This window comes from Chanodichthys erythropterus, chromosome 21 (genome assembly GCF_024489055.1).
Source record: "Chanodichthys erythropterus isolate Z2021 chromosome 21, ASM2448905v1, whole genome shotgun sequence".
In the NCBI taxonomy this organism is placed as follows: domain Eukaryota; kingdom Metazoa; phylum Chordata; class Actinopteri; order Cypriniformes; family Xenocyprididae; genus Chanodichthys; species Chanodichthys erythropterus.
The window spans coordinates 37558354-37578140 of NC_090241.1; the positions used below are offsets into that span (position 1 = coordinate 37558354).

At 39.2% G+C, this 19787-nt stretch overlaps 1 protein-coding gene across 4 annotated transcripts in view; it reads left to right on the top strand.

The window, feature by feature from the left end:
• caskb (calcium/calmodulin-dependent serine protein kinase b) overlaps nt 1-19787 on the top strand; it is a 59100-nt gene that overhangs the window by 27496 nt on the left and 11817 nt on the right. For 2 of the 4 annotated variants that reach the window (XM_067373754.1, XM_067373757.1), the window contains exons 6-22: nt 225-327; nt 459-634; nt 1623-1745; nt 1900-1983; nt 4582-4681; nt 8542-8663; nt 9699-9776; nt 11627-11707; nt 13569-13757; nt 15098-15176; nt 15251-15336; nt 16341-16409; nt 16506-16574; nt 17668-17703; nt 18177-18215; nt 18781-18977; nt 19087-19202. In XM_067373754.1, coding sequence (XP_067229855.1) covers nt 225-327; nt 459-634; nt 1623-1745; nt 1900-1983; nt 4582-4681; nt 8542-8663; nt 9699-9776; nt 11627-11707; nt 13569-13757; nt 15098-15176; nt 15251-15336; nt 16341-16409; nt 16506-16574; nt 17668-17703; nt 18177-18215; nt 18781-18977; nt 19087-19202 — 1747 coding nt within the window. The remainder of the gene's footprint in view (nt 1-224; nt 328-458; nt 635-1622; nt 1746-1899; nt 1984-4581; nt 4682-8541; nt 8664-9698; nt 9777-11626; nt 11708-13568; nt 13758-15097; nt 15177-15250; nt 15337-16340; nt 16410-16505; nt 16575-17667; nt 17704-18176; nt 18216-18780; nt 18978-19086; nt 19203-19787) is intronic. The other 2 variants (XM_067373756.1, XM_067373758.1) reach the window with 1 other exon arrangement.

The window sequence follows — 19787 nt, forward strand, 5'->3', positions numbered from 1 at the left end:
AGGACACAAATTTGTGGGCATTGCCTCATGTCCCACTTTTCAAAAGGCTTATAAATCACACAATGAGTTTTTGTGAGAAAGTAAAAATGTGCACAGTTTCCTGTGATGGGTTAGGGTTAGGGGTAGTGTAGGGGGAGAGAATACGGTTTGTACAGTATAAAAACCATTACGCCTATGGGATGTCCCCACAATTCACAAAAACAAACCTGTGTGTGTGTGTCCAGCCTCACTGTGTGCTGCTGGCCTCTAAGGAGAACTCGGCTCCTGTCAAACTGGGCGGCTTCGGTGTGGCGATTCAGCTGGGCGAGTCCGGTCTTGTGGCTGGAGGTACGTGTGCATTTGCACCTCAGAAGAAACAATCATGTTTACAGGAAGTTCAGACGATCAACCCTTTGCTCTGATTTCTTCTGAACCCCCTGGGCCTCTGTGTCTTTGTTCCTCGTGTCTCTCTCCTGTAGGTCGGGTAGGGACCCCTCACTTCATGGCTCCTGAAGTAGTCAAGCGGGAGCCGTACGGGAAGCCGGTGGACGTTTGGGGTTGCGGCGTCATTCTCTTCATCCTGCTGAGCGGCTGTTTGCCTTTTTATGGCACCAAGGAGCGTCTGTTCGAAGCCATTGTGAAAGGGAAGTACAAGGTACTTTTGCAGAAGCACCTCAAGAACACTAAAGACACGTCAGACGTCATGTTTCATGTCAGATCAGGTCGTTCCACTTCTGTTTTGGTGATAAATCTGATGCTAACTCTAACACAGCATTACATGTGTCAATCCCAGAATGCATTGTGAGGATTCTCAAATCTGAGATTGAGAGAAAAGGGCAGTACTGTTTAGTTTCATGCAAAAAAAAATGTATGTAGGGTCGGGCGATTAAAATGATAACAAAAATTATTGCCATATAATTGTTCTTGATAAAATGATATCAAGTGTTTGATAACTTGCCATAGAATCCATAAAGTTACATTCTAACCATGTTTATCTGTGGTTTTCATGATCTAAATGTGTGCTACTATGGATGACCAATGGTTAATTTTAGTAAAACTCAGTCAGTCAGAATATTTACATTTTACCATATAAAAATGAGGTTGTTAACGCTGCTTTTTTTAATGAACATAAATTTATATCTACATCCCAACTCGAGTTACTGTCAAATGTGCATTTCTAAGAGACAAAACATGTAATATTTGAAACCATATCACCCGTTAGCACATGCAGAAAGTAAGAAACTGAATGACTAATGACTGAAAAAGTGTAAAGAACTCAAAAACGTGAAGCGTTCTGACAATAAAGAGTGGTTTAAAACCACAATTAACATTCTGCTTTCTACAACTTTCACTTAGGAGCAAAAATCTGCCTTTAAACTCAAAAGCAGAAAAATCAACTGAATTTAAAGGGAAAACCAGATTATTTCTCTGACCTCATTTGCAGATATATGCTCTTGTTTTAAGCATAAACGTTTGATACATTTCTCAGTAAACAAGACTTAATATCTTCAGTCATTTTGCTATCTTGATTTAAGAGTGTTTAGATATTTGTGCTGGAAAACGACAGAAACGCTGAGGAACGACTCTAACAAACGGCCGCTGGATGAAGCTGCTGTGTAGCTCAGTGTGTGTTTGTTTGTCAGATGAACCCTCGGCAGTGGAGTCAGATCTCTGAGAGCGCTAAAGACCTGGTGCGGCGCATGCTGATGCTGGACCCGGCCGAGAGAATCACCGTCTATGAAGCGCTCAATCACCCCTGGCTCAAGGTTACAGACACACACACGCTCACTTCCTCTGCTATTGTCCTTAAAACTAACCAGTTATCATTTCTTCTCCTACATGAGCACACATCACTTCCTGTTTCTGTAATTCGAGCGCTGTTTTGGGTTCAGTTTGTCTCATGTTGTGCGTGTTGTGCAGGAGAGAGATCGCTACTCTTACAAGATTCACCTGCCCGAGACGGTGGAGCAGCTGAGGAAGTTCAACGCTCGGAGGAAACTGAAGGTATTTACTGTAATCATGTCGTAAAACACACCGCAGACATTCACCATGTTCCTCAACACCTGCCCAGCCCATTCACAAACATTTACTGTTAGATATCAGTCAAACACTGTGGTGTCTTTCCAGTAATAATCCTTAAATTGAGTCGTTTTCCAGTCAAGTCATCTTTATTCATTTTATTTAGGTTTAAAAATCACGGGACTACATAATAAGAAACAAGATGTTTCAGTGTTAATCTAAACACCATCTTCAGTTGTAAAAACACAGGAAGTAACTCTAACAAATATACAGACAAGTCACACATTCAGAAGTCACATGACTACCAAGTTGTCCACATAGTATACTGATGGTGTCTTACAAAAGTCATGAACCTACATAGACATTTATACAATACAGAATGTTTTAAAGGGGTCATGAACTGCGTTGTTTATTGTTTTATAATGTTTCCTGGCGTGCACTTATAATGTTAGTATGATTTTTACATCAAAAATTGTCGTCATTTAGAAATAAAAGCCATTTTTCCTTCCCTGATTTGAGCGCTCTGTTTTAAGGGGCGTGTCTCTGTGAGACTTCAGTGTAAACGCCCACTGCTGTGATTGGCTGACATATTTGCCTATGAAATAGCTCAGTATTACTCTCTCTTTTACCACGTTTACCACAGCTCTCAAGGTTAACTAATCATGAAAAGTGTTGATTATTTAGATCTGTGGCATTATATTGAGATCACGGCATGAAATGTTGCAGTGATGAACGTTGTAGTCGATCACAGACGTGTTGTTGAGCTCATGAAAGCAGTGATCTCATCATTGAAACTCAATAACGAATGCTTTCATCATAACTAACAGTGCAAACGTGATGTAAATAAGAGATTCGTTGAATAAAACGGGAGTTTTGGCGCGAGTCCAGAACTCAGTCACTGATAAACTCTGTTTGATTGACAGCTCCAGCGACTGTAAAGGGAGCGTTCTTTGATCGCTTACTTTATATTATTTAATCACTGTTAAATAACAGATTATTTTCATCCTACTGAGAGAAACCAGGTGAAGTTGAGCGTTTAGTCGCTGGTTTGATTTACTGACACACAGACAAAGATCATGTGACTGTACATGAATCATTAATATCAGATCAGGCATTAGAATGAACACAGTTACTGACATGTTGTTGCATTACTGTCGAGTTCATATCGTAAAAGTCTGAAATGCGATTGATTTATCAAAGAATCCACAGTGAAATGAACCGAATACAAATAAATAAAGCTCAACTGAGACATTCACATTGCTGAAAATAAATAACCAAACAATATCATTGCACTGCTGCAGCCATGATACGGCAGCAAAGTTCCTTGATTATTACGCCTGAATGAGAGTATAGTTCCTAGCCATATCAGCCTAGAAAATCACAACTTTTTATTTTCTGTCGGTCTTAGTACACGATTTAACTACAGAAGAGTCAAGTTTTAAATAGGAAAAATATCAAAACTCTTTGGTCATTTTTAAGTGCGATGCTAACTATCTAATCAGATTCAATGAACTATGCTAAGCTATGCTAAAAGTGGTACCGCCAGAACTGGAGATCGGCTGAATGGATTCGAAAACGGTAAAACTCAACTGTTTAACTCTAGGGGAGTTGGAAAATGAGCCTATTTTCAAAAAAAGTGGAGTGTTCCTTTAAAGCAAAGCTTTTTACTGTAATAAACAGGAAAATAACAGAAATAATGATGCAAACTTCAGTTCAAATCAATTCAGCTCCTGCAGAGTCATTATTAGATCAGTTCAGTTCATGTTTTGTTCTCATCTGATAGTGTCAGTGAAGTCAGATCAGTAATATTACTGAATATTAAGTGTATTTTAAACCCAAGGTCCATTTCAAATAAACCCAGCTAATATGAGTGTTTTGCTAATGTTCCAGTTAGGTTAAGAAAACGTTATTTCTGAAATGTTCTCTGAATGTTCAAAACATCCATTTTTTTAAAAAATGTTTAAAAAATGTTTTTTTTTCTTGGTCACGCAAATGTTACATTTTATCATTCTTCAGACATTATGGGAACGTTAATTCTGAATGTTCTCTGAGCGTTCTGAAACAAACTTGTTTTGGTGAATGTTTTTACCTAAAACTAAACATTTCAGGTAAAAACTTTTTTAGATAATGTTTTTGTGCTAACATTCTGAGAACATTAAAGATGACTCTGAACGAATGTTTTAATAATTGACACCAGTAGTCAGAAGTGACTGATGGGAATCTGGTCATCTGGAGCCGAGTCCGTTAACAGATCGAACTTTACGACAGTTCTGGAGGTTTCGGGTTAACGCGAGTAAAGTTCTTTTTGACAGAGACACACTGCCACATGAAAGCACGGGATGTTGTGTTCTTGTACATCAAACGTTGAGTCAGCTACGTGACAGAAGGAGCCGGAGGAATAGAGAGATGTGTGTAAAGGTGAATACGTGTGGTCTGAAGATCTAACGTGTTTGTGAGATCTCAGGAAGGCAAATGTCAAATGTCTGCGGTTCAGACGAATGATTTCATCAAAATGTCCATAATGAATGAATAAAGAGATGAAGTCTTTTGTGAATAAAGTGTGTGGGTGTGTGTGATTCGCAGGGTGCCGTCCTCGCTGCCGTCTCGAGTCACAAGTTCAACTCGTTTTACGGCGACCCTCCTGAAGACCTCCACGACTTCTCAGAGGACCCCACGTCTTCAGGTACGTCCCCGCATGAGAAAGCGTCACACGGAGCTCCGCGTCCAGTCATTTCTTGATCTTCGTTTGGCTCATCAGTCACCGTGAATGTCAGGTGACCTCTAGAGATGCAGCGGGTCTCGCGTCTTCTGCTGCGTCTTGATGCTGCGCAGGGAAAGCGTCTCGGTGTCACATGCTGAACGCATCATCAGTCTGTAGCTGTTCAGGAAATACTCGAGCAAATGGGAACGACCCATTAGTTAACGTGAACTGACAATGAACAATAATTCTACAGCATTTATTAATATTAGTTCAAATTCATTTTTAATATTAACATTTAATAATACATTAAATCTTTATTAGATAAACAAACAAACAAACAAACAATTGTATTTTTATTAACTAACATTGACAGATTATTAAACATTGCTCACTGTTAGTTCATGACAGTTAACTACACTAATTAACATGAACTAACAATGAAATTATTTCTAAAGCATTTATTAAATTCAGTTATTGTTCATTTCAACATTTACTAATACATTTTTAAATTCAAACGTATCTGTTAATATTATTTAATGGAGCTGAGCTGACATGAACGAACAATGAACAGTTGCGTTTTTATTAATTAATGTTAAGAAAGGTTAATAAAACCTGTAACAAATGTATTGCTCATTGTTAGTTGATGTTATAATTATGTCATAATTAATGTTAACTCTTATTGTAAAGTGTTCTGATGATCTGCCTTTAGTTTCTGTGGAAATTAATTAGCGTTCAAGTGTAAAAGTGTTCAGTTCTAGATGTCCGAACGCCGACCCATAATGCTCTTCACTGGCGTGATTTTCACTGGAGTCGAAGGAATCAGGGCTACATAAATTTCACAATTCGATTTGATATCGATTCATTTGCATATCTGTCAGGTATAGTACATATCAATTTTTCTCAAGGACACGAAATCTCACTTAACTAATGCTGTAAATTATACAGGAACCCCAGCTGTACATCACTATAATCATACAGCTTAAAATGAACTGATTTGTTTACATTTAAATGACACCAAAAGTTTTTATAATAATACCTTTTTAATGACATAATTATGTTTCTACTTGGTTTTTGAAATATAAGCATTTAAATGCTGGCTGTCATAACATGCCATATTTATTTATTAGCAGTTGAAGCACTGATTGGTCAATTACATTATTCATGAGTCATTTCATTAAGTTCTGATGAATCATGTTTATTTGCTGCTGTCACTCGTAGGAAAGCGGAAGAGATGATCGTTGATGATCTCTCAGCACACATTAAAGACACAAAAACACATTTATTGACTGAATTTAGATGAGACTTCATAATAAAACTCTCAAAGCTTATTGTGATTATTGGATGGGAGGAGCTGCAAAGTTTATTCACTGATCAAATGCAAACGGCACAGACTAAAAGATTGATTATGTGCATTTAAGAATTGATATCAGTTCATCAAAATGAGAATCAATTAAAATCGAGAAATCAATATTTTTATCCCAGCCCTAGTAGGAAGTGGACAGTGCTGCGCTCGGGTCTGTTCTGCTTACAGATGCTTAATGTGAAGATTATTTTTGCGGCCACCATCAGCAGGTCTAATGCAGAGGAAGTCTCTGGTATTGAGAAACAGCAGCACTTCTCTGTCGCAAAATTAAACTCTCGCTTCCTGTAACGGTGGGGCCTGCGGCTGCGTCCTCCTCCGCGTTCTACTTTTCTGACTCTGCAGCGGTCGGAGACACAGAACAGCAAACGGTGTTTTGTAAAACCACGCTGACATCACTGCGTTTCCTGGGACATGAACACTGGAAGTGACCCGACACCACCTGATCTCGTCTGGTCACCTGGTCATCATCTGTCATATTTACTGTCTTTATGTGTATGTGACCTGCGTTCAGATTCAAAATCATCAGATTTCAGTAAATGTGGGTATATTTATTGATTAAATATCATCGGTAACACTTCTTTTTTAGGGTCTTTTAACGAGTTGCTTATTAGCATGCATATTACTAGAATATTGCCTGTTTATTAGTAATTAATAAGCATATATTAATGCCTTGTTCTGCATTCTTAATCCTACCCAATACCTAAACTTAACAACTACCTTACTAACTATTAATAAGCAGAGTTTATTGAGGGGAAAGTCGTAGTTCCCTATACTAAAGTGTTACCATATCCTCTGATTTGACTTAGTTTAATATTGACTGCGAAATTCTGCCCATGAAGCATAAAGTTTGTTCCTGTTGATCCACAGTGTTTGTTTCATGCACACTGCTCACTGCTTCAGAACAACACTGGCACTGTTCCACAGAAACACACTGGTGTCACGTTGCATTGCATGTTTATTACGATTTTTAATTCAGTTTCGTGTTTGTTTGTCTGATCAGATTACGTATGTTTGGAGATGGTGGAGGGTCACGAGAAGTGCATTGCATTGTGGGATAGAGTGTCTCTTGCAGTGTGGGCAGGGTTCATGCAGACGCAGCTGGAGGCTCTGATATACTCATTCTTTGCTTAGGGGTTAAAAATACTATTGCAGCGATGTACTGTCAGTGAACACCTGACACATTTAGATGAATAAATATGTGCTGCACACTTTCCTCTTGATAACAGAATAAACACAACATAAATGACAGAGGTGAGAAACGGCAGTTAAAGATGTTTGCAGCAGCTCTGAGATTCAGCACTTCAGTCACATGTTTATTTATGCAGTGCTTTACAGTGTTGAAAAACAGTGTCACTGTTCTGGCTTTTTACCGGTAAGAGAGCGTTCACACATCAGCAGCAGAATGCTGGTAAGTTGTGATTGTCAGTGATTGGAAGTGACCTTTAAACGCTGCGCCGTCGTCTTCATTCGCCCGCATGAGGAGAAGCACTTTAGTTTCACTGTTCAATTTGACAACATTTTTTTTGTCGACTGACAGGCATGAGAGGATGATCAAACAGAACACGGTTTTACTCTTAACAGCACGAGACGCGCATAATAGTGTCCGACCGCAGCGCTGATGAATGGAAAGAAGGCGGGATCTCGAGCACAACACGCTGAAAAAGCTGCGAGACGTGATGCAGCGGTCAAAGATGATCATATTTAAATAGAAAAACTATTAAAAAGCTTACTGTAAACAGCATCTCCATTAGAACTTTATGATTGGCCCAAAGCAGACTTCATCCGTGCACATACCGCTGATCTTCACACACACACACACACACACACACACACACACACACACACATTCATTTACTGGTAATGTTACAACTTCTCTTACTGGTCAATTGGCAGAACTAATTTACCGGTATTTTTGAAAAGGTCCTGATCACACATGATCTCTCACCGGTAATTCATGGAAAACAAATTTAGTTTTGGCCTGATTTTGTCACACCAGCTCTTCGATTTCACCTGAAGTATATCAGGGCCTCAGTGTGTGTGTGTGTTTGTGTGTGTGTGTGTGTGTGTGTGTGTGTCTCTTTCAGTAATCTCACTGAGTTGTTGTTGTTGTTGTTGTTGTTTCTAATGCTGCCTGTACTTTAGGATTGCTTGCTGCAGAAAGTAGGTATCCCAGTAGCCTTTGCTTGCCACCCAAACAACATCTTCCTCCTCATCTTCATCTGTTGTCTCGCATGCTCCTGAGTGCTGTCTTCATTTTCCACTGAAACACGGTCAAACTCGACTCAAGACCATTAGAAACCACGATTCCTCTCATTTCTCCCACACACATGAACACATCTGTGCGTCATGTGATCTGTGCGATGATCTGTGACGTTCAGCTTCAGGAGCGTCTCGGCAGCTTCCATGACATGTTTCTGTATTCATGCATCACAGAGCATGAGTGTGTGACTGATGTGTGTGTGTGTGTGTGTGTGTGTAGGGGCCGTGTCTCAGGTTCTGGACAGTCTGGAGGAGATCCACGCGCTGACCGACTGCAGTGAGAAAGATCTGGACTTCCTGCACAGCGTCTTCCAGGACCAACATCTGCACACACTGCTGGACGTGAGTTCACACATACACACACATACACACATAAACACACACATACACACACATAAACACACACACACACACACACACACACACACACACACACACACACACACACACACACACACACACACACACACATACATAAACACACACATACACACACATAAACACACATACACACACACACACACACACACACACATACACACATAAACACACACATACACACACATACACACACATAAACACACACACACACACACACACACACACACACACACACACATACATAAACACACACATACACACACATAAACACACACACACAGACGTTTGATTTGACGGCTCGTGTTTCGCCAGGTTAACAATAGAGCTCGATATTAATGACACGGATCGAATCCATTAAAGCTTTAAACGCTCACTGATGGGAAATAAAGAGCGGAAATCATGTGACAGAAACTCAGGTTTATAAGCTCATCCTGCATGTTTGTTTGTTTAATTATTAATCATGTGTTTAATCACAGCGAGTTTGATTGGCGGCGGTGTCTGTTTCATGTAGTGACACACACTCAACCCACGGTCTAGACGCTAGTCAAATGTGTCGTCTTTGAAACTCCCGCTGAGCGCAGCTGACCTCGACTTTATTTTCCATCGTGATGATGTCACACGTCTGTAAAAACCCTGCAGGATCGTCTGATTCACCAGATTCAGTGAAGATCTCTGTGTGTCTGAGGTTCAGTTTCTGTACGAGAGGAACGACTCATTTACTTTACTGTGTGTGTGTGTGTGTGTGTGTGTGTGTTTGAGAGAAAAAGAAAAACAAGCAAACTTAATTAAGTCACCTTTATTTCTACTCCAGATTGTTTCCAGTAATAAATCAATGATGCAAACTTACTCAAACATGAGACAAATTCAGCTTCTGCTGTAACCCCAATAGTGTCATTGATCAGATCAGTTCAGTCACTGTGCTGGAATGTAATTGATTGATTTGTGTGTGTTTCTGTTCTGTCATGTGACTGATGATCTAAACTGACTGTGTTCCAGCTGTATGATAAGATCAACACCCGCTCGTCGCCTCAGATCAGGAATCCTCCCAGCGATGCCGTCCAGAGAGCCAAAGAGGTTTGTTTCCTGCGCAGACTCACCTTCACTTTCAGTCCTGAGGACGAGCACAGACCCGTCACACACACACACACACACACACACACACACACACACACACACACACACACACACACACACACACACACACACAACACAAGTCAAGTCTGATAACACGCGTGTGCTGCCACATCAGTGTAATTACATGCATGAATATTGTTGAGATTGCAGCATCAGCGTAATGTTTCTGCTCACTGTTAACACTGATCCATTATTTAAAATTTTGGAACAATATCTTACAGAACAGAAAAATGTGAGAGATTATAAACATTAGACTGAAAAATGGAGATAATTACAAATTATACATATATAAACTACCTATAATATGTAATTCACACTAAAAATAATATTGTACAGAAACATGCAGACACTCGTGATGTTGCTCTTTTATGACTGACCAGTTTAAGTCATGTGATATTGTTGTTATTATTATTATTATTATTATTATTATTATGTTAACTATGCTTTTGTTTAGAATGTGAACCACTTGCAGAATAATTTATTAATTAACAAAATAAGAGATCATACAAATTGCATGTTATTTTTTAGTACTGTTTTAACTGCTCAGAACAATCAAGAGACTCATGAACAACCAACACAAAACACAAAAACAGTCGTGGATCATCAGGTGACCACACGCAGTATTGAGAATCAATGCTTCACAAACGTTTGAACAGGGTTATTTTAATAAATTCGTCTTGTGGACTATATATAAACATCTTGTATGTAAAATATCTTACTCAGGACAGTACTAAATAAAAAATAACATGCATTTTGTATGATCTCTCTTATTTTGTTAAAATTATTCACATTTTCACAGATTCTGCAAGTGCTTCACAAACTTTTTCATGCAACTGAATATAATATATGTATATATATATGACATTTTTGATATATTTTTATTAGTGTGTGCAGGACACTATAGTTCATTTCTGTAAGTGAGGATAGCAAAATAAAGAAAACTGTGACATATTATACCCAGATATGCTTCATACAGTGGACTACCAGGAAAATTGATAAAAATTTAGAACCAAAAATTATTCAGACACTTTGTCCTGACCATGTTTTGCTTTAGTGTTTTCTGACATAATTAAGATAAATTTTTCTGACACAGTTTAACTCTGAGATCTTGTCATATTTTATTAGTGAACTGTATTAATGCATGAAATGTTCAAGGTGTCTGAATACATTTTGGTTTGACTGTGTGTATATATATATAGATATTTATTTATTTATTTATTTATTTATTTAGTACTGTGCAAAAGTCTTGGACCACCACCTGTTTTTTTGTTTTAACAATGTTTTAATGAGCATCCATATTTATTTTTCAGTCTCTTTATTACAATACAAACAGAAAATACAGGAAATACGTACACAAAATGTAAAAGAAAATTCGGAACAAAATAGTTTCTTTAAGCAAAAATCAGTGTTTAGTGTGAACTCCTGGACTACTTCCATTTTCTTAAAAATGAAACAGAAACTTCTCATCAGGTTTTAAAAGTTTTCTAGTCATTTTCCGTTCCATTAGGTTTAAGAGAGCCGTTCCTATTGGTCAATCGTAATAGGAGGTCACTAAATACCACTTTAGCCTATAGAAGCTGATTTTCAGTTTGTTTGTTTTTTAATACTGCGTACAAATGTACTGTATTTTCTGGTTTTATTCTAATAAAGACAGACATAATTATATATGTTCATTATATCATTGCTGAAACAACATCTAATGGTGGCCTAAGACTTTTGCACAGTACTGTATTTTATTAAAGATTTTTTCCTCATAAATGAGCTCAAGCAGCACTGCGGTCTCTCCTCAGGTGCTGGAGACCATCTCCTGTTACCCCGAGAACATGGAGGCGAAAGAACTGAAGAGAATTCTCACGCAGCCGCATTTCATGGTGAGTCGAAGTGTTCAGACGTGTCACTCGATCAGAACCACAACAACTGTTCCGAGTTTAGTCACAGATGAGCCGTCTCCGTCCATCTGCATTTATGTGTTTAGCAGACGCTTGCTGGTGGGTTTGACTAACAATGTCCAGGTCATATTTCACACCAAAATCAGTCGTGTATTTCACTGAATTTATATTTGTATTTATACTTTATATGTTTAACTGTAATACAGTCATGAAATTCAAACCAGCCTTTTATTATTCAACTTTAGCATCAATTAAATTCACTAGAAAAGACTTTTCTAATGTACTTCATCATTTGAATGTAATATTACCATTAAATAGTTTTAGAGTAATGAGAATTCATGAAAATAATGCTGCAATGCAAAAACTCTTTACGGTCCTAAAAACAGGCTGTTTTCCTAACGATAATATAATGATTTTGGTGTGAAATATTGCTGGTTTCGGTGACGTTCAGCCTTTACTGTCAAACCACTTGAACTTTAACGCTCCGGTGAAACGAGCAGCTGCTTCAACAGCCGGTGAGGCTTTAATACGGCCCAGGCTGATCGGGATGAGGGTGTTTCCACGGAGACGGGATGGGGGGGGGGGGTGATGATGTCATAGAGCGGATTGAGGGAAACGCTGGAGAGATGCAGTCAGAGAAAGTGCTAAAAGAAGGAAGATCCGCAGCTCACTCGATCCGCACATGGAGTTCTACACACACGGAGTGAACACGGACACAGAGCGCCTGCTCTGGAAGACACGGGTGAGGCATTCTGGGAGAGCAGGTGCTTCCTGCAGTACTGTGAGGTTTATCCTGCTTTAAAGTGCTTTTATTATTCGGAGATCATCCTGATTATCTGCTTCAACTGACAATTATTACCTGCATTAAAATAATACATTAACATATTCATGGATGATTCTTTGAAAAGGATTCTTTATATTATTACGCGCTTTTTTTTTTCTTTTTTTTTTATAAATTATTATTACATCTGCTGTTAGTTGCTCTCATAGTCCAGACTGGAGAATGTGCTTTTAATATTTGATATTTAAAATAATTAACATTAGATAATTAATTAGATGAGCTAACACACTTTTGCAGCATTTATCAGTTCAGGTTAATAATTAATTCTTGTTTGGTCTTGATGCATTAACGTTCAGTGTTAAACATGTGTAAGCGTGTGCAGAAATATTACCGATGAGCAAACATTACAGTTATTAGAGTCACTTTACAAATGCAAAGCATTCATTTTGAAGTCATCTCAATTTTCGTTTAAGTTTCGTTTAAGCATTTAAGTTTCGGTGAATCTGCCGCATCAGTCTGAAGTGTTTCTCTCATGTGGTTTTGTTTTCCGCTCAGATGTGAGATGATCCTGCCTGTGCGATTATTCTAGTGACCAAATGAAGATGATGCGCACACACACACACACACACACATGTACACACATATATGTGGCTCATGGAGTCTCTCCATAGATGAAATGGTTTTTATACTGTATAAACTGTATATTCTCTCCTCTTACACTAACTGCACCCCTAAACCTACCTAAAACTTTTTGCATTTTTTGAATTTAAATAAAAAACAGTTTAGGATTTTTTGTTTTACAAGAACACAGGAAGTAACACAGGAACCATGTTTATTTAGTATTGCCCGTGTCATTAAACCCAATATACAAGAACACACACTTGAACTGTCATGAACCACAGATGTCATGTATTTTTCAGACACACGCTGCGGGTCTGTTGTTCCTCTGTTTGTGTTGTTATAGTCGGGCTCACTCTGTCAGTTGTGCAGATGATCACACAGATGCTGATGGATGTGCTTTTGTTCAGAGATGAGTTGTTGACGCTGCGGTTCCTGTCGCAGGCGATGCTGCAGACGCACGATGTCGTTGCTCATGAGGTTTACAGTGACGAGGCTCTGCGTGTCACACCTCCGCCCACATCCCCGTACCTGAACGGAGACTCGCCCGAGAGCATCAACGGAGACATGGACCTGGAGAACGTGACGCGTGTGCGGCTGGTGCAGTTCCAGAAGAACACGGATGAGCCCATGGTACTGAAACACGCTCCGGTTACTGACTGACTGGTGCCAGAGTGATGTGAACGACAACACTGCCAAGTGATAGTTTACATGAACGGGGCAAAAGCACGGAGCTCAAACTAAATATTATTTTTTGACTTCATGAGCTAGTTAATAAAATTTCACTACATTTTTTTTTTTGCACTATTTATTTAGATTATACATTATCTTTCAGAACACAAAAATATATGTGAGAGATGATTAAGAAGTAGAGCGATAAATAGAGTAAATTACATATAATTCATATGCATGTGTGACCCTGGAGCACAAAACCTGTCATAAGTCACACGGGTATATTTGTAGAAATATCCAACAATACATTTTATGGGTCAAAATTATCGATTTTTTTTACTTTTATGCCAAAAATCATTAGGATATTAAGTAAAGATCATGTTCCTTGAAGGCATTTTGTAAATGACCTACTGTAAATATATCAAAACATTTATTTTTGTGAGTGGATATGCATTGCTAAGGACTTCATATGGACAACTTTAAAGGTGATTTTCTCAATATTTAGATTTTTTTTGCACCCTCAGATTCCAGATTTTCAGATAGTTTTATCTCGAACAAATATTGTCATATTCTAAGAAACCAAACATCAATGGAAAGATTATTTATTCAGATATCAGATGATGCATAAATTTCACAAAATAGACCTTTATGACTGGTTTTGTGGTCCAGAGTCACATATATAAACTATCTATAATGCTTATAAATTCACACAAAAAATAAAATGGTATTGAAACTCAAAACGAATTATCATAAGCTCGTGTTTTTGCTCTTTTATGACTGACCAGTGTTTCCAACTAAATATGACTAAATATAATATTATGATCTGTTTTATCAGAAAAATAATCAAGTGAAGTTTTATTTCTACAGCTCTTTATGCAATACAAATATATTGTTTCAAATCAGCTTCACAGTGATAAATGGGAAAATAATCTGAGAGATAATATAAAGTACAGTAAGAAATGAAGAAAAATACAATACATATAAATTCACACAATAAAAGGAAATAAATAAATTCTGAAACTCTGATTATATTGATTTCAGTCAATAAACACACGTGTACGTCAGCGTAATGAACTGGTGATGGTGTTGAAATGAGTGTGAAATACAACAGTGGATTAAATGTCAGTGCAACAGAATGTCCAAACTGTGAAACTCGAGTACATCGAGACCTTTGAGATGAGAGGCGCCAAAATCCCCACGACACAGATGTTTGTGTATCAGTTCATCTAGAACTTGATCTTTGTGCTGTGAAAGCATGCCAGATCGCAGTGATATGATCACGTCAAACTGTGTGTTCACAGGGAATCACTCTGAAGATGAACGATCTGAACCACTGCATCGTGGCCAGAATCATGCACGGGGGGATGATCCACAGACAAGGTACCGTGACACCGTGTTTGCGCTTAATGTACCTGTGTGGTGTCGCCGCGCTCACGTTCGCTGCTGCTTTTCAGGGACGCTGCATGTTGGAGACGAGATCCGTGAAATCAACGGCATCAGCGTCGCCAATCAGACCGTGGAGCAGCTGCAGAAGATGCTGGTGTGTGAGAGCAGAACAAACAAGGGCTCCAACAACAAGACCCGTCATAGCGAAAGACAAGACTGAGTCACAGCTGTAGCCAGCGGTTTACTGTTTGAGCAAACCCGCGTCCCAAACAAACACTTCTCACCTCCTCTAACCCTCCTGCAAACGCGGATGTTCTTTTCTTTTTCCATCTCAAATATCTAAACACTCTTAAATCAAGATACAGTTACTAGAGAAGCAAAATGACTGAAGATATTAAGAAAAACTGCATCAAAATGAAGTGAGTTTGTGCTTAAAACAAGAACAAATATCTGCCAATGGAGTTAATTTAAAAATAAACTGAAATCAAAAGAAAAGATTGTTTTTCTGACCCCACCGATTATATTTTTTCTTGTTTTAAGCGTGAGCTCACTTCATTTTGATCAAATATCTTCAGTCGTTTCTCTTCTCCAGTAAATGTATCTTGATTTAAGAATGTTTAGATATTTGTGCTGGAAAACGAGACACAAACACTGAGGAAGAACTTCATGTTTAGCATTTCTCAGCTATAATCAACTAATTATCATAATGAACAGAACAGACATCATAATCAGCATTTGTTAAATGTGATTTTTTTTAACAGTCATAATTTATTATATTGACACTGAAAGCACTTTTGACATGAACAAGAACACACACATTTACTCAGTTCTCTAAACGGGGGCATTGCATAAACAATATTAGTCTATTTATGCAGCTGGTTATAAACCCTAAACCACACATGAATCCTAACTCTAAACTTCCTGCATTTTTACATTTTTGTCAGGTTTAACTCACTTCTGGGTTCAAATTTGTTCCTAAAGTATAGTCCTACACACACACACACACACACACACACACACACACACACACACACACACACACACACACACACACACACACACACACACGTGTTTGAAGAGGCTGAACTCTTGGTTAATGTGTTTTCAGTAGCGGTCAGTTTGATTCATGTATTCGTGTGTGTTTGTGTTTTCTCACAGCGCGAGATGCGAGGCAGCATCACCTTTAAAATCGTGCCCAGTTACCGCAGCCAGTCTCTGTCCTGTGATGTAAGTGCTTCCCTCAGAGCGCCACCCTCTGGTCACTTCTGTAATGTCGGCTCACAGATCAGAACTTCACTTCTTCTGTTTTCTGTGACGTTTCAGAAAGATTCGCCTGACCTGTCCAGACAGTCTCCTGCCAACGGGCACTCCAGCGTCACCAGCTCCATCTTAGTAAGACAACAATCCACAGATAGTCCTGCAAAACCTGCTAGATGTGACATCACAGCACAATGCATTATGGGTTCAGACTTTAGATGGTTTAGATGAAAGTTTAGGCTCTTTTCTTGCATTACTGTGGATTGTAAACAGTGTGATGTTAAAGGGACGGTTCATCAATTACCTTCCCTCATGACGCTACAAACCCATAAGCTGATCATGTTTATAAAGCGAACAAAAGCAGACATTAAATCTGTTGATCAGATAAAGCGATCGAGTCTCTCTTCATATGGGTTTATTTTACCGTCTCATTAGTTTTGGTTAAACAGACGTTCACTGGAGGGACAGAAATGAAAATATCTCATTTGTGTTTCGAAGATGAATGAAAGTCTTTTGGGTTTGAAACGACATGAGTGAGAGTAAATGATGTCAGAATTATAATAAACATCTTTAATTGTGTTTTAACAGTTTGAGGACCTGAAGATCGTTTGATTCGTTCTAAAACAAGGACTTTATTTGTTACAATGTTGCATTTCCTTCTTGGTTCAGTTCGTTTTCACAAGCCAACATTTCAAAGCGTACCAAAATGTGTTTATGCAAGTCACATGTGAGTAAAGCTGTCCTCTTATTGGTTTTCTCTGCATCATCCATCAAGATGATTGACATGTTCGCTCCGCGAGATTATCTTGGCTTTATCTGTAGCGGTCGAGACACTGAAACGACTGAAGCCGTCATTCCCGCTCTAACTGATAAATGATACATTTGTAGTTGTTTGTTTTCATCTGCGTTAACTCATGTGCTCCACACACAATCAGACACTGCAGCTTTTTATAGAACACATTTCCTGTTATGAATTATGATAGCGCTTGTTTGGCTGGTCCGTTCTCGCCTCGACCGAACTGCTCCACCTCGCTCAGATGATCTCAGAGTTGCTCTGCCGTGTTCAGATATGCCTAAACGAACCGATTCTGAAACAAACAGTCCAAACGATCTACAGGTCTGGAAACACTCTGAGCCAATCAGCTCTTTCAAAACAGGACATGTGTATTTGAAACTGAAAGCTAGTAATAATCGAGCCGTTTATAAAGAAATGATCTTGTCTGTGCAGGATCTGCCATCAACTATTCAGCCCAAAGGAAGACAGGTGAGAGTCTGTGATGCCGTCACTCCACCTGAACACATGAGTGTGTGTGTGTGTGTGTGTGTGTGTGTGTGTCTGTTCGACCTGAGGATCTGTTCACACCGAGAACCATGTGACAATGTGACGCAAATCGTACATCTCAACATATTGTCTCTGAAAAAGGTTCAAAAGCGAATCCGTCTCGGCCGAGGTTTCTTTTCCTTTTCTACTCTGATCATGTGATAAATCTGTCTGCACTTCATTAAATCAGATCAGATGTAAAAAAGCATCACTTTGTCAACGGGTGAATTTTTGAATGCATATTTTAATTTTTTTATTTTATTTGAATGCATACTTTGCTTGTATTTGTGTTGGGTGTGAATAGGCCTTTAATTCACCCTACTGCTTTAAAATGCGGTTCCTGCATCCTGTCCATGTTAGGTCTGTTCTACTGCATGATGTGTGTGTGTGTGTGTGTGATGCTTTCAAACCCTTAGATCTCCAGACCTGCAGTCAAGGATAAAATGTTTCGGAAGGTGAGTTTCTCGGATCCAGTAGAGCAGTTCCACAGACCCGGATTCATTTCCCATCTTAGATTCAGACGAGTCTCCATCAGGCTTTGCTTCTCTAGTTGGTGCTTAGACTCCCAGCATCCCATAGTGGCGGTACACAACACTAACCCACCGCCTATCACGTGTGTGTGCGGCTCAGTAGTGTGATTGGCTCCTCCCCCTCAGATGATTGGCTTCTTAGACACGCCCATGCTGTCCGTCAGTGGGTTTGCTCACATCTGATTGGTTGACTGTGTGTGTGTGTGAGTTACACACTGTTACATTATAACTAGGGCTGTCGATTCGTTTAGTGTGACAGATTTCAACAGCTGAGCTGAAATTCATCAACACGATTCAGTGAATGTGAAGATTATATGCTGATTTGTGACGTCTGTTCAGTCACTTAATGCAGCAAATGATTAATGTCATTCATTTGCATAAAATTAACATTTGATGGACAGCCCTAATTATAAGCTGTACTTGTTTAATCTGTGATGAATTGACGAATGTCACACTGATGTTTTTCCAACACATTGTCTTCTGTTTGCAGATTTACGTGCGAGCGCAGTTCGAGTACGATCCCGCTAAAGACGACCTGATTCCTTGCAAAGAGGCCGGCATTCGCTTCCGAGTGGGCGACATCATTCAGATCATCAGCAAGGACGATCATAACTGGTGGCAGGGAAAACTGGAGAACACCAAGAACGGCACGGCGGGACTGATCCCCTCGCCGGAGCTGCAGGAGTGGTGAGACACATCATCATCATCATCATCATCATCATCATCATCATCATCGTCATCATCACACTGCTGGCGGTGCGAGCGTGACGCGTGTGTGTTTGCGTGTGTTCCTCAGGCGTGTGGCGTGTATAGCGATGGAGAAGACCAAGCAGGAGCAGCAGGCCAGCTGTACATGGTTCGGCAAGAAGAAGAAACAGTACAAAGACAAATACTTAGCCAAACACAACGCAGGTAAAGAGATTCTGCTGTCACACACACACTCACACACACACACTCACACACACTCACACACACACTCACACACACACTCACACACACACTCACACACTCACTCACACACACACACACTCACACACACACTCACTCTCACTCACACACACACTCACACACACACTCACACACACACTCACACACACACTCACTCACACACACACTCACACACACACTCACTCTCACTCACACACACACTCACACACACACGTCTGGTTCACTATCTCAGTGAGGACTCTCCATAGGCGTAATGGTTTTTATACTGTACAAACTGTACATTCTCTCCCCTACACTAACTCTACTCCTAACCCTACCCATCACAGGAAACTGTCTGCATCTTTACATTTTTAATAAAACATTGTTTAGTGTGTTTTTAAAGCTATTTTAGATATGAGGACTCATGAAATGTTCTCATATTTCATGTTTACATCGTAATACCAGTGTAATACCCATGTTATACACATTTGTGTCCTTATAAATCACAAAAACCCACACACACACACACACACACACACACACACACACACCCTCTCACTCATTAACACA